Source organism: Dermacentor andersoni, chromosome 2, assembly GCF_023375885.2.
Source record: "Dermacentor andersoni chromosome 2, qqDerAnde1_hic_scaffold, whole genome shotgun sequence".
Taxonomy (NCBI): Eukaryota; Metazoa; Arthropoda; class Arachnida; order Ixodida; family Ixodidae; genus Dermacentor; species Dermacentor andersoni.
In genome coordinates, this window is record NC_092815.1 from 20824294 (window position 1) to 20840276 (window position 15983).

At 44.7% G+C, this 15983-nt stretch overlaps 1 protein-coding gene across 1 annotated transcript in view; it reads left to right on the forward strand.

The window, feature by feature from the left end:
• LOC126542768 (cholinesterase-like) overlaps positions 1-14768 on the forward strand; it is a 33974-nt gene extending 19206 nt beyond the window's left edge. Inside the window, exons 6-10 of the mRNA XM_072286113.1 lie at positions 1-68; positions 456-679; positions 8628-8740; positions 11438-11613; positions 13937-14768. The exon at positions 1-68 is cut by the window's left edge and continues 243 nt beyond it. Coding sequence (XP_072142214.1) covers positions 1-68; positions 456-679; positions 8628-8740; positions 11438-11613; positions 13937-14111 — 756 coding nt within the window. The 3' untranslated portion in view covers positions 14112-14768. The remainder of the gene's footprint in view (positions 69-455; positions 680-8627; positions 8741-11437; positions 11614-13936) is intronic.
• The last annotated feature ends 1215 nt before the right edge of the window (positions 14769-15983 follow it).

The following is a 15983-nucleotide window of genomic DNA, read 5'->3' on the forward strand; positions in this document are numbered from 1 at the left end:
TGTGACTGCGCTTACCTTGAGAACCGCGATGTGGAGTCTCTTTGCGTCTACAGCAGAGACCCTTTTTGGTGGGAAAGACGCTCTCTGTTAAGCATACGTCGTGGGCGCAGAGCACGCAAGACTGCAGTTCTCAAGATTTGGTATGCTTGTAGTTATTTCGTTTTTGATACTTGAACATGCGCTCTGTGTTTACGAAATGTTACCCGCTTTAGCATATATTTTTAATGTTTCCTATACATTTACATTTCGCAGTAAAAAGAACATCTTTAAGAGATTTAAGATGTTTAACCTCAATGTGTCGCTTAGTGTAGCCATTAGATTGAAGCCTCTGAAGTGCCGCGCAGCTTGCTCCTGTGTGCGATGTAACTGAACGGAAATAATTTGGGACCATTCGCGCTGCACGAGATCATCGACCGCCTAGTCCTCGGCACTGTCTTTTGCAAATCCAATGGAAGCGGCTTCAGCTTCTATCGTACCGACTTCCAGGTGCTCATGGGCAACGTGGCGGACGAGGGCCACCAGGCGTTCAGTGCCTTCAACGAAACCCTGCCCGTGGGGCTTTCTCCGGAATCTGCGCTGCACGAATTCCTGCCCCAGGAGCTGGCAAAGTATGGTGTGCACGACGAGGCCAAAGCGTTGCTGCGTGTCTACCTCAATGACAGCGCAGGTGCTGCCACCGGTAAACCACTCCGAACATCCACGCCATGCTATGCGCGTCGTGTCACCCAAAGCTTACTATTAACATTACTAGAAGAAAACCGCGAGAATTATGGGTGGTTGCAAACTTTTTATGCGATTAGGCAGCCATTCATTGGCAAAACACACTGCCGATTCTTTATTATTTCCTTATTTTTCAGCCGCGATTCACGCTAGCAAAAATGTAGCGCAACGACGCCACCACAATCAAGTATGCTCATGCACACGTCACAGGCGCCTGTGACCTACTTTCTGTGTCTCTGCAAAGAGTGTTCTGAACTGGGCTGATTGGTGCATTCTTATAAGGTAATCGAACAGGGCTCCAGACAGGACGAAGTGAAGACGTCCGTCGTCTTTGGTTCTGACTGAAGCGTTGTTCGGTTACTTTTTGAGTCTTCTTGTGGCCTGTGTCCAATGCCGCTATACTATGTCCTTCAGAAAACAACTATCCAGAAATAAGTGAGACAGCGCGAGTCGTAGGACGTTTCTTTCGATGAGCTGCGTTTTTTTAATGAAGAAAGGAGTAAACCACGTACTTCGTGAGTGTCCAAAATTCAGATGACATTGGGGCAGCAACACTCATTATAGGTGAATTTTTTATATTCTTTTTGTTATATTCTGAACGCGGTATACGATGCAGAAGTTAGGTGCTAAAAGGGGGAATAATCATTGCCACACAACAAAGTTGCGATGATGAATTAACTTCAAATAGCCTAAATAAGAATTTATAACGTTGCTCAAGCGAAAAATGAGAAGCTGACAAATCTGTGTATTTCCAATCAGTAATACAGAATCAGAAAACTGACGCTATTGGCGCCTTCATCTAAATTAATGGCGCGTCACGAGCCTCATTGAAGCCGGGTCATAGCCTGGCAAAATGGTGATGAAAAATGCACTGCTGGCAGCATAACTCTAATCGCCAGCAGCAATTTATCAGGCAGCCAGCTGTGTTTAAAATAGTGGTCAACCAGGGCGCCGGCAAAATTGAGGAGAGGAACAGAAACGCATTTTTCAACAATCGCAAAAGGAAACTACAGAAAACAAGTATGCCAAAGTCAAGTAAGTCTTCAGCAAAAATTATACAAAAATTCCTACAAAAATGATAAAAAGGAACTCTGGTGACATCGTCTGCGGAAGCTGCAAGCGTGGCGGTTAAGTCAGGATGACTATGACGCGTAGTGCGTGGATTTGCCTAAACTTCGTCCTTGTGGCTTCAGACAGCTTTGTTACTTGGCAAATTACATATTTTCAATGAAATATTGAGTTATAAGGGCAAAAATTTGCAATGATTGCGCATGTGGGCAGAGATTAATTGGCTCGCCGTGCTTAGAAAACTACGAGTGCTTAGAAATTTGGAAATATAAAGCGTTATGTATAGTGTCAGAAGAACGTTTGAAGCTATAAGCATGAACAGACAAATCCGCGTAGTTACTGTCATTTCCATGGCAGAGAAAACAATCGCCGCTTCAGAGTTTACTAAGCAACAGAACACAGCATAGTGAGTAATATGCACATAAAAAAAGTTGACAGGTTGTACAACCTGAACATAGTGTACCACCGTGCTATATTCGAGGCTACGATTTGGCGCCAACTACAAAAACTACACACCAGGAGCACCGCCAAAACTGAAGATCAGTTTTGATCAGCGATGCGATGCTTTTGGCTCCTAACCTTCCCAACAGATACAATTTGTTTTAGATCACCAAGATAGGTTGAAGCAAGATTAAGAAAAGTTCCCGGAATAGCATCATTCAGCGTTTCATTAGTAAAAAATAACTATGGTTGACGTTACAAAAAGGTATTCTTACATTTAGAAGACGACAGCATAAATAAATCTTGGTTACATAAAATATAATAAATTCGAAAATTCATTCAGAGGAACCTACGGGCATTTATATTGTAAGAAGCCGTTGTATTGGAAGGAAAATGCTGTGAGCATTTAAAAGCGAATTCTTCTGGAATAAATCTTTTTATGATATATGAAATACACATGGCTACATTATTCTGTGACGATCGCTTTCAACCTTCTATACTTGGCATGTCGTAAGAATGTCGTAAGCCACCCTGAATATCCCGCTTCATTTCCTCTCTATTTTTTTTTTTTGAGAGGGGGGGGGGGGTTCTTGCTCAGAATAATGCGATTTAAGAAAGTCAGCAAAACAGTTCTATTCACTTAAAATTTCAAAGCCGTTCCTGAACAGAAATACTGTCGACATGTTTCTTGGTTGGATTCTACACTAAAAAAAGTTGAGCCGAGTTCAATGTAAAGAAAAAAGAAAAGGCAGCTGCACACAGACACAAAAAAAAAGATAAGTGCAAACAAAGTGTAGTATTCAATATATAAACATTGGACGGGCGTGGAAAGAATGGATTGAATTTGTCTGAGATGCATCACCTCGAGAAAAATTAAAAAAAAGTTTATTATCGCATTTAGTAGTAACATCATTAAAATGATTAAGTGGTCATGTTTTTTTTATTCTTTAGTTTGCTGCCTCCTAGCGTGCCAGAAAAGCACTGTGAAATATTGCGGCGTTGTTCTCTGCTCCTTAGTTTTGCTTCATGGTGAGATTGAAAGCGAAAAAAAAAAGGCAGCGGTGGCGTATAGGTAGAACACCCGCCTCGCGTGCAAGAGGTCCGTGGTTCGAATCCCGGTGCCACGCAATTTTCCACCGGATTAAAAGAAAATCCGCGTGTTGATAAAATTGCATAAAACAGGCCTGGAGTGTGGCCTGATTCCGGTGACCAGAACCGGTAACGCACTCCCTCACCAGAGCAGGATTGGCCACCCTGGTGCAGCACTTGGCCACAACCTCCTATATGAACGCAACAATCAAACCCCGGCCTTCAGTCCCCAGCAGCTGCGAAGCAACTGACCGCGGCAGCGGTCAGACCTGCGACACTGCAGAGGGCGCTAAGAATCCCTGGCTCCGGAAAGGCCGCCATTGGAATATGAACCTGGCAACGTTTAACGCCAGAACGTTATCTAGTGAGGCGAGTCTAGCAGTGCTATTGGAGGAATTAGAGGGTAGTAAATGGGATATAATAGGGCTCAGTGAAGTTAGGAGGCCAAAATAAGCATATACAGTGCTAAAAAGCGGGCACGTCCTGTGCTACCGGGGCTTAGCGGAGAGACTAGAACTAGGAGTCGGATTCCTGATTAATAAGAACATAGCTGGTAACATACAGGAATTCTATAGCATTAACGAGAGAGTGGCAGGTCTTGTTGTGAAACTTAATAAGAGGTACAAAATGAAGGTTGTACAGGTCTACGCCACTACATCCAGTCATGACGACCAGGAAGTCGAAAGCTTCTATGAAGACGTGGAATCGGCGTTGGGTAAAGTCAAAACAAAATACAGTATACTGATAGGTGACTTCAATGCCAAGGTAGGCAAGAAACAGGCTGGAGACAAGGCAGTGGGGGAATATGGCATAGGCACTAGGAATAGCAGGGGAGAGTTATTAGTAGAGCTTGCGGAACAGAATAATATGCGGATAATGAATACCTTCTTCCGCAAGCGAGATAGCCGAAAGTGGACGTGGAGGAGCCCGAACGGCGAGACTAGAAATGAAATAGACTTCATACTCTGCGCTAACCCTGGCATCATACAAGATGTGGACGTGCTCAGCAAGGTGCGCTGCAGTGACCATAGGATGGTAAGAACTCGAATTAGCCTAGACCTGAGGAGGGAACGGAAGCAACTGGTGCATAAGAAGTCGATCAATGAGTTAGCGGTAAGAGGGAAAATAGAGGAATTCCAGATCAAGCTACAGAACAGGTATTCGGCTTTAACTCAGGAAGAGGACCTTAGTGTTGAAGCCAACCCTTATATATAGCTTTCATTGAATACGAGAAAGCGTTTGATTCAGTCGAAACCTCAGCAGTCATGGAGGCATCGCGTAATCAGGGTGTAGACGAGCCGTATGTAAAAATACTGAAAGATATCTATAGCGGCTCCACAGCCACCGTAGTCCTCCATAAAGAAAGCAACAAAATCCCAATAAAGAAAGGCGTCAGGCAGGGAGATACGATCTCTCCGATGCTATTCACAGCGTGTTTACAGGAGGTATTCAGAGATCTGGATTGGGAAGAATTGGGGATAAGAGTTAATGGAGAATACCTAAGTAATTTGCGATTTGCTGATGATATTGCCTTGCTTAGTAACTCAGGGGACCAACTGCAATGCATGCTCACTGACCTGAAGAGGCAAAGCCGAAGGGTGGGTCTAAAAATTAATCTGCAGAAAACTAAAGTAATGTTTAACAGTCTCGAAAGGGAACAGGAGTTTACAATTGGTAGTGAGGCACTGGAAGTGGTAAGGGAATACATCTACTTAGGACAGGTAGTGACTGCGGATCCGGATCATGAGACTGAAATAATCAGAAGAATAAGAATGGGCTGGGGTGTGTTTGGCAGGCATTCTGAGATCATGAACAGCAGGTTACCATTATCCCTCAAGAGAAAAGTTTATAACAGCTGTGTCTTACCAGTACTCACGTACGGGGCAGAAACCTGGAGGCTTACGAAAAGGGTTCTACTTAAATTGAGGACGACGCAACGAGCTATGGAAAGAAGAATGATTGGTATAACGTTAAGGGATTAGAAAAGAGCAGATTGGGTGAGGGAACAAACGCGAGTTAATGATATCTTAGTTGAAATCAAGAAAAAGAAATGGGCATGGGCAGGACACGTAATGAGGAGGGAAGATAACCGATGGTCATTAAGAGTTACGGAATGGGTTCCAAGGGAAGGAAAGCGTAGCAGAGGGCGGCAGAAAGTTAGGTGGGCGGATGAGATTAAGAAGTTTGCAGGGACAACATGACTACAATTAGTACTTGACAGGGGTAGTTGGAGAAGTATGGGAGAGGCCTTTGCCCTGCAGTTGGCATAACCAAGCTGATGATGATGATGATGAGATTGACAAGCAAAAGCGCACACAATGCGTATTCTTTTACACATCAGAAGATGTTCCTGCTCAGTGATTGTTGTGCGATGAGGGGCGACCGCGTGACCCATGGTCTTCGCGGGGCTGGTTCCGTTGATTCATTAAAACTAAATGCTGTGGTTTCACTCGTCAAAACCAAGATGTGATTATGAGGCACGTCTTAGACTACGTAGGGTTCTTTAACGTGCACGCAACGCAGGGTACACGGGCGCTTTTGCATTTCATCGCCATCGAAAAGTGGCTGCCGCGAGCCGGATTTCATTCCTCGTCGTCGGGCTTCGCAGCTTTCATTACTTGCGGCTGAAGTTCTCGTCGACACTTCGGCTTCAGCTCTACAGGCGGGAAAGTCTGTGGATGAGCGCACAGTTGCTGAATGTCGGGGCGAACGTGCGCTCTCTGCTTACTTGAATAGCGCACAAGTGGTGAGGTTGAGACACTGTACAATATACTGTAAAATTTTACTGTACACGGTATGCCCATACAACGCGGTTTACTATGTATACTGTGGTGAACAAAAGCTCGGATACAATATATGTCGCGAATCGTTTTTTGTTTCTTTCTTTCTTTTTTCGACGCAGCCTAAGCACGCAGGCTGAAATCGTGTGCATACATGCGCCTCTTCGACAAAGGTATTGCATTGAGACAATTCCACGTTGCACGGCAGTGGTAGAATAGTGGTAGTTTTACTCCCGACTGTACTTGTTTAAGTAAAACAAGATACGTGTTCTCACTGCTTAAAATATAGAATTTTTGCGACACAGCCTTGCTTATTCTGGAACACAATGACACTTTTTCACTTAAGAAGCGATAGCCAACTGCCATATTACTGACCTGACTCATTTCCAAAGCCATAAGCCCATCGTCGGACGTCATTTCGTTTCTTTTTTTCTTTCCTCGGCTCAAAGCTAGCGAGCCTCAGCCGCAACGCTCTGGCGTTAGCACGTTCACGCGTCGCGCTGTTGACCCAACGTGGCACAAGCAGCACTCGGTTCTCTATCGTGGTCGCCCCACGACCGGAAAGCAGGCAATGCAGAAAAAAAGTAAGGATAGTGGGAAAAAGCTGTTCGAGAGGGCAGCGTTGCCCTCGCGTTTCGCCCAGCGCCCTCGACAGTGTGCGTGCGCGTGAACAGCCATTAGAACTGCGCAGCATTTCTCCGCGTCTGTCACGAGTACTTCCCCGAAGTAACGTCAACAAGTGCTCCCCCCCCCCAAAAAAAAAAAAAATAAGAAAAAAAGGGAGGTTACCGTTCCAAGAATGAACCAGCATCAACTGACCCAAATTTCTTACGTCTGCCAGAAGCGCAAAGGCTTGTCGCGGCCTGTGAACGCCGTTCTCGCTGCGCATTCCAATGACAACCTAAGCGCACCAAGCCCGCTCCAGCGTGGCAGAGTTGGAGATAAGACGCGTATAAAATGTGACCTCGTGCTACCGCATCCAAGCGTGTATGTGTATGTTGCGCACATGGCGCCGCTGCAATATTCCCACAAGATACACAATTTGCTAGTGCGCGTGCAGCTCTACTCCATCTGGAATTTATGTTTTTTTCAAATACTTTTTCTGGTGCGCAACTTACTCTAAGCAACCTACTGGCTGCAACTGAAAAGAGGGACGTTGGAGTTGATGTAGGCATAACGAAAGTTTTTGTAATATTACAGTAAGGTTCTGCGTGAGCGGTAGTTCAGGCATGCTTCACTGGAATGCCACATGCATTTATTTTAATGATCAAGGAAGGTTGGTTTTTCACAATACCTTAAAATGTTCTTATAGGTTAAGATAATTTGTTGCCGGGCCCATTAGCTGATTTAGAAGGATATAATGCTTAATGGCGCAGTCTTGAACAAACACGAAGCAAAAAACAGTTCGCGCTCTGTAATTACAGCTATTTTGTTTCTTGAATGGAACCTAGCGCATATTCACGACATTTCACGCACATGCTCATACAGATCATTAGCATCATTGCGAAGTGTGACATAGATATAGAAATCTGAAATTCGCTTCCTAGGAGTCATATGGAACTGTGAGTAGCCGTGCCTCTTAAAGACTTCAGTAATTGCCTAGGGCTAGAAAGCTACAGAATGTCATTTATATAAATTATGTTCTGTACATTTTCTTTAGTTTATTTACAATTTTACATGTGCCCAGTGGGCAATGATGGTGAACTATTAAGAACTGTCATGTATTGAATGGCGACACACTTAATATGAAACTCGTTCAGGACAAGTACGGCATTTCACCCCATATAAAAGACAAATGTCGAATAATAGAACGTAGTTCTGGGCTAGCTGGCTCATACATCCACGTTTCAACAAGCGCACACCTTGGACGGAAGAAAAGAAGCAAGGCGCTTGTCTGCCTTCCTCTAACTACGCTCGTCTTGTGTCTGCCATCTTTTGTCCCCTCAAAAATGTGAGCTTGGTTAATCTGCAACTAAAAGACAAATGCTATGGTCAAATTTAGGCGCGTACCATTACGTGGACGTCACAGCTCGACAGATAAACTAGGTTCTCAGATCGTGCAGCCGTGCGGACAGTGCAACCAGAAAATAAATTGTAGCTACTGTGTAGGTAAAAAAAAAGAAGAAACAATTAAACAAAGGTTTGAAAGGAGAAGGAGAAAAATAATGAAATATCGTGTAATAAATGACACCAATCCAGTCGATATCAGTCGACTGGTGCAATATTACCGAGACGCAGTATTGTCCCCGAATTGGGGTTAACAGCCTACAGAAGCTTGGTGTGGGCGAGTTGGTGTAACAGACTTGAAGAAAAAAAAAAAACAGCGCTGCAAAGACGCGGTCTAAAAGAACATGTACGATGGACAGGCGCTACATCCATCGTACATGTTCTTCTTTTAGTCCGCGTCTTTTTAGCTCTCTTTTCTACTTGAAGTAACAGCTTACCACTCGCTAAATAAATCTGAGCACAATGTTCGAAGTTGTGAAAGGATGCGCTCCTTGAGTGATGTTCGGAACCTTTTCGTTTCAGGGTTGACGTGGGACGAGACACAGAACGTAGTCTCTCACCTGCTGGGCGACCTACTTTATGTGTGTCCTACCATTTACCTGGCACACTACTTGAGCAGGGGATCCGACAACCAGGTAAATCGCGCAGCGAGCGCTAATTATCACGCACACACACAGACACACAAACACACACACGCACGCACACAGATAGCGATTAAGAGGTACGACAGTGGAGCCCCCAAAGAGGCAGTACCATGAATGTCCATGACAGAGACGCTAACGCCACATCCCTTTCTCTTGTAAAGCGCGCTCTGCCTCAATCTAGTTCACTCAGTGGCAAAGCAAACCTTTTGTTAAAGCTTTTTGAATAAATTAATGTAGTAGATATAGTTTATCCATAATCGTTGTTGATATTTCGACATTTACTCCATTACAGTTAGTGGAACAGCGAAGATTTCATCCTTTAAAAAAGGAATAACAGCTTTTAATTTAATATTAAAAATAAAGTCATTGCTTTTAGGATCACAGAAGTGGTGACAGACACTTCGTCAAGGTTTATACTACCTGCAAATATAAACGCGTTAAGGGCCCGTGTCGCCTAAAATCCGGTGTCGGCGCCTTGCGTCGGACGTCGTTCGGCGAATAATGGTTCCACACCCCAGCCACGCAGGCCCGTCGCGTGGCGCATAGGCGTTACTGAAGTGATTGAATTCCTCAAAGTAAGATGCGTCAGTAAAAATGTAACGTACAATCTAAACACAACATGCAGCCATGATAGCATCGGATTATAATTTGAATATACGAGAAACCGTAATTCTAAAACATAAACCCCATTTCCAGCGTTTCTACCATTCATAGAGCGGCGCGCTGCGCTTGGTTCCTTGCAACAATGCCATCCAGATGGCGCTCGCCTCCGCGAATCTGCGGCTCGCGCCAGAGGCCGCGTTTCTACCAAAATACTCGCCCGCTCGCCTTCGTGCATAGCGTTCGCCGCCATTACGGCTGCATGAGCTGCAGTTGCAGGGAAGCATGAGAAGCAGACGGGGATATTTGAGTGCTGTCGCGTTTCACTCTTAAAGGCGAAGCTTAAGCGTCCTCCAAATTTTGGAACTGTGACGATTCTTACACCTTTAACCATCCATACAATTGAACGTAACATAGTAAACCTGTAACAGCATTTTTCTTTTAAACACCATCTAGAACTGCTCAATACAGATTTGGATAAATATCTTAGGCAGGTGTTTCAGAGTGTTTGCCTCTGTCATGAGCCAACTATCACTAGTTCAGAAGCGTGCTATGACGACCTGTCATTTCCTTCAATAATGTGGTTATCGAATGCAATAGCATCTGATAAGAAAATTTGGTAGATTATATTGTAATATGAGAGAAAGGGACCTCGCTCGGTTACTTACCGTACATCTGCCGACAACCGTAACTATCCCGCAGCGCATTGTAATAGCACGACACAGTACTAGCCAATCTACACCTGTGGCAGCCAGCCAGACAAATGTAGCTAATGCCCGAGAGGCTTTCGTAATAAGGCCAGGATACCCTCGTGTGGGGCGCAGATAAAGAAAGGAAGAGACAGAAAAGATAGATATGCACAGCAGTAGCCAGCACCAAAGACGCGTTAGCTGTGGTTTCCTCGAAAAGGAGATCGGAAAAATAGAAGAAAAACCACCACAGTTTCCTTTTTTTTTTTAAAGCTTTGTCTGTGCACTTCCGCGCAGCGCTCGCACTGGACGTGACCGCTGAGCGAAAGTATGCGCTCGGTGGAGGCGCTAAAAAGACAAACCACCATTCGCTTCTCGCTCTTGGTTCGTAAAACCGTGCTCGACGCGGTTTCTCGTGCTGCTTAGGGTTCAGCTCCGCAGTATCGTGCCTCTTTCTCTGGTCGTGAAGGGTAGGTTTGGATGCTGGCTGAGAGTGGCGCTCCTTTATCGGCGTTCGCTGACGTTTTTCTATACTGCTTTCTCGTTAGTGGCTGCAGAGGTCCGGTTGTACCAAGCACGAGACGGCGGGTTGTGGCACAGGTCAGAGCAGCCGTATTCAGATATAGGCCGAATGCAAAAGCTCTAGCCAGTCACATATGACGAATTCCAAATGACACCGACGTCGAGTGTCACTCACTCAATGTGACACTAAATTTACCCATATGAGGTGATTGATGCCGCAGAAATGAAATTATACATTAGGGAGACCAAAAATGAACTGAAATAAATGATTAAAAAAACATATTTTGCGGCGAAGTCCAACAGGGAAGCGAGATAATATTGACTACTGACTGCCATATGAGTCAAGCGCAGCGTCATCTTGTGAGATTGGCACAAGCGATGGTTGTCTGCATGTTCACTTTAGTGTAGCCGTATTATGAAGATCTTAGCTCACTTTATGAATGATTTTTGCCAGAGCTGAAGGCGACAGTTCTTGACAAGCTGAGCTTTATATTTTTTTTTCTAGAACTGAGGTGCCGAAAGGATGCGGACAACAAAATAAATGCAAGGACACAGACAGCTCTGCGCTTGTCCTTCCTGTCTTGTAGTCCGCATCCACGTACTACTTAATTTCCAGATAATTTCGAACGATCAAGCTCAACACGGAACAATGCTGAATATGGGCTAGTTACTAACCTTGACACTGTCTTTATTTATAACGCTGTTGTTGCAGTATATCCCTTGTAAGCGATGAGGTATGTGTTTTACAGACATATGACTGATATTCACCTGATTACTGTATATCTCAAGAACAATATCAATATTTTTTTTTGTGCCACACTAACGTGGAACTATTTGTGAGGCTCTCAGAGAATTCTAATCAAGCCCACCTGCGCAGGTGTACACGTTTCGAATGAACCAGCGGCCATCGTACGGCACTGCCGAAACTATGATTCGGTACGAAGACGTGGACCTTGTGTTCGGCCTACCCTTGCGGGAGCAAGGCGCCACGGATGCCGAAAAAAGCCTCAGCCGCGACTTCATTCGAGCTTGGAGCAATTTCGCAAAGTTCGGGTGAGCCAGCCTCTCAAGCATGAGAAACGGCATCGTTACTGTACACCACTCTTGATAACGTTCTTGTGCAACATAAGCAAGAGTGGCGTATGATTCACGTAACGTACAGCAAAAGAAAGTGAATACGACATAAAAGAAATGGGTAGTGTACCCTTATGAGTAACTCCAAAGAGTGTACGAAGCTAAATATTATAACAGGAGCAAGCTAGGGACAGCAAAAAAATTTTAAAAATGTCAAGACCGAATGAACTAATGCACAGCTTTTAACATATATTTATCAGTTATATGCCTTGGCGTAGCTAAATGGCTATGGCCCGGTGAACGTGTGCTCTCGGTAAGGTTTTCAGTAAAGTATTTCGCATCACCAAGGCGAAGTGCTGAGATGCTATATGGAGGCATCTTTCGTTGGTCTAAGTAGCGTCGAAATAGCTTATCTAAAGAACACCAACAATATTTCACTCATATTTTGTCATGTAGTTGTCATTTGACTGAGCGAGTACCAATGTTGCCATTTATTTTTTCCGACCGGTGCGACAAATAATGCCTCAGTGAATGAGTCATTATTCTAGTTCTAGGACACTGGTCCAGACGGGTTTCGGCACTCAAGGCCTTAAGGGCTTTGCTCAAGTTCTTAAGGACATGTGAATTGTGCGAACGCCTTTGACTATTGTTGCGCGTAACATCGCGTTACTGTGTGCATATTTCTTGTTTTTTTACTCTCTTCCTTCTCCTTTTATTCCCTTTACCCCTTTCCCCAGCACAGGGTAGCCAGCCGCTATATACACTGGCAAACCTCCTTGTCCTTCTTTCCCTTTTGTCTCTCTCTTCTTCACCAGGATAGTCGGATTTCTCCAAGACGATAATTGCTTTTCGGAGTACTGACTTTAAACCTAGAATCTTCTTTCAAATTTGTGTTGCAATAAAGACACCGCCGTTCATTGAATAGCAGCGTTTCTAGTGCCACTACGAAGACTTGGAAGTCTAGAAGTGTGAGCATCTCAAGTGAGGGCGTGATGGATCGTTTAACTGCATGGCAACCTTGGCTACGTCATTCAGTGCAGTCAAACCGCTCAATGACACAGACGACTTGGTGGAAATTTTGCTAGGCGTAAGAATGATGATGGCCGCTAGATCAAAACGCACAAGATTATTGGCCGTTCTTTGATTCTTGTGCATTGTTCTGCAGACTATAGTTATTAACTGGAGGAGTATAACCATATTTTTCACATTAAGAGGCAATGCATACCACGGGGGTCTAGTGGCTATGACGAGTTGCTGCTTGTCCCGAAGTCGCAGATTAGATAACCGGTCGCGACGGCCGCATTTCGATGGGGGAAAACGCTAGTGTACTTATACTTGGGTGCATGTTAAAGAACTCTAGGTGGTCGAATTAAGTACTGAGCTCTCCAATACGGCGTCCATGATCATTGCCACAGTGTCGCCTTAGGACATTAAGGCCTATGAATCTGGAAGATTGAGATGCCAGAATGACCTATTCCGCCAAGTTCGTCATTGGCTAAGAAGTGCGAACGGTTCATTCGTTTTACCTATTATGTTCACGAAATTTCAAGTGCTCTTCGCTCTAGCATTTCTGTTTTGTGTTTTATCACTGAGAAATTTGCATTGGGAACTATTTACGTTACTGTAGCGCTGACGCGTTCGGGGTCGAAGAGATGTTACAGAGGTCGCATTTTTTGCGTGCCAAAAAGGATAAACACGCGCAACGTACTCCTTAGCCTGTCTTCTTCAGAATCTGTCTCAGTTATTCTCATTAATTACGAGAGAGAAAGGGGGAGAGGGGATAACATCCATGAAAGAAAGAGCGATAGTGTAAAATAGTTTGCCTTTTTTTAGGGTGTTGCTGGTGACCTCAGATGTGAGATGTGAGAAGCTGAGATGTGACCTACCTAAGTGGACTCTTGGGGAAAATAAATCTAATGGGAAAAGACAACGGGAAATTCCAAGATGGATGTTGAAGACTTCTTACTACTTTGACTTTTCTTGTGACGACATGAACTTTAGTAATCTATAATTAAAAAAAATATATGTCACGGCAAATAAAGAAAAATATGAAGCCGCAAACTTCTGTAGTAACTCGTCAGGCAGACAAAAAAGAAGAAACACCTGCGAGTACACAAAAATTACTGTCCCAATACGACTTCGTAACTGCCACGGTTTGCGAATGAGGCAACTTGAGATTGGGAAGTTCGGGCTTTGTCACCCTACAATAAATTATTCCTTTTGCCAGTATACAAACGCCGAGTTAGTTTCTAAACTACACAGCGTAATGTGGTGTTTGTATTACTACTTTGGTGTTTTGTAGAGTCCTCCCTCTGGTGAACGATAGTTCGTCGGGGTCTACCATCGAGTGGCCGGCTCATTCGGAGAGCGAAGAAGCCACGGTCGACATCAGCACCGCCGGATTCAGCCTGGTTCCCGACGAGCACCGGAGCCACTGTTTCCAGCTGCAGACTCTGGCGGCCGACGACGTTGTGTAAAAAAACAAACGCCATTCGGCCTCGACCACAAATGGCCGGCTTACCGCGAAACTTCGCTTCGACGAGGCAGTACGTCTCGAAAAAAAAAAAAAACAAGAAAAAAAGAAAGAAAGCATAGAAAGAACCAAGTGGAGCGGATGGCGTAGCGGCCGTTAATGCAGGCGCCTCGGGCTTGTTTCGTTCTGTTCTCGCAACAGACCCGTTTTGCATACGAATATGACCAAAGGCTGTTTGGACCTTCTTCTAAAAAGTGAAGGCGGAATCGCACGCCGCACACGACACGAGCGCCCTCGCCCGGCTCTCTGGCGTGACACACGCCGTTTTTGTAATCAATACTGCTATGTGCACTGCTGTACGCTTGGTTTCGCGCTCTAAATTTGATTTTGGCATTACCTGACGCGGTACCTGAATTAACAAGCCGTAAATAATTTTGTTGGCTTTCATGGCTGCTATTTATTTCTTGTTTTCTTGGCTGCCATATCTGCTTGCAGCGGCACTTTTAATAAAGGTATCTTCTGAAAAATTTATTAGTGTGTAAAATAACTAGAGACATAGGACTAGCTTTGAAATGGATTAACCTTTTCTTGCGCTTACGTTCTCGCGTGAGTTGACGCGAAGTAAGAATTTATTCGCGACTCTTCTAATATATGGGTTAAGCGTTCAATAAAGATAGACTCATGTTCTGAAATCTTCATTTCTGAAAATTGTTCATCGTCACTTTTATCTGTTTCTATATGCTCCCCAGTAAATGAAATGCACGTCTCCCAACATTTATACCATCCCTGCATAACATAAGACAAGTCATCTCTCGACATCATCTTTGGACGCGTGCATTGGACTTACTGGGGAGCGCATAGAAAGAGCTAAAAGTGCCGATGAATAATTTGCAGAAATAAAGATTTCAGAACATGAATCTTAGTTGATTGATGCGTAATGATTTTAACTAATTGTTCTTCCTGTACGACAATGACCTTAGGGGTAGCCCGCCTATACTGTCAACTGAGACGGCCGGTTGGTAGTAGTGGATAAAAACAGGGTAAATATGATAGTCTAAATAAACGACCGTTAAGTCTGTGGCATAAACAGATTTATTAACCAGATCTATTAACACAACCGAAATAAACTCGAATAAACAATAGAAAGAAAATATCCTACGCCGTTGCTAGCAATCTCCTTCGGTTACATGTACTGTCGGCGGCGTCAACGTCGTAGTCGCTTACAGTGGCGATAGTCCTGCCGTGTGCTGTGCTCTTCGACGTCATTATCCGCCGGCGCTGGGCCTCCGCTGTGCGCCTAGAATGTAACGTAGCGAAAGATGTGTATACCGGCACAGGTAACTGTCCAGAGTGAAGGAGCACGGCATACACAGAAAACTTACACCGTATATGCAGTGCACATTTGCGTCCTGACCTATAGAGGCGCTTGATCAGACTGCCAGGCCACCGCTTGTGGTGCAACGAAGACAGAGTGGTAGGCGATGCAAAGTTGCCAGATCAACTACCGTAGTTCGTTTAGTGTAGGGCGGTATCGTTCATAAAAGGCAGCAGCGAAAGCCATTAGCATAGCGAAAAGCGCAAGGAGCGAAGACGAGCCTTTCTGGAGACGCATGTTCGAAGCAAGTTGTCTCGGACGAACGGCCTTCAGTATAGATGGCGCAAACGCACTACTGAGCTCGCCTCTTCCGTGGCCTAGACAAGTGTATTCGACACTGTACTCTACTGCGATTGGAAGTCGATGAACAACGCCGTAACCTTAATCTCTTTCACTGGATGTAAGAACGGGAGCAGGAACGGCAGTGAATGCATTGTTCTCAGTGGTCTGCGCGCATTGAACAAGCGTCGCAGACCGAGGATCAACAGCGTCGAGGCATTG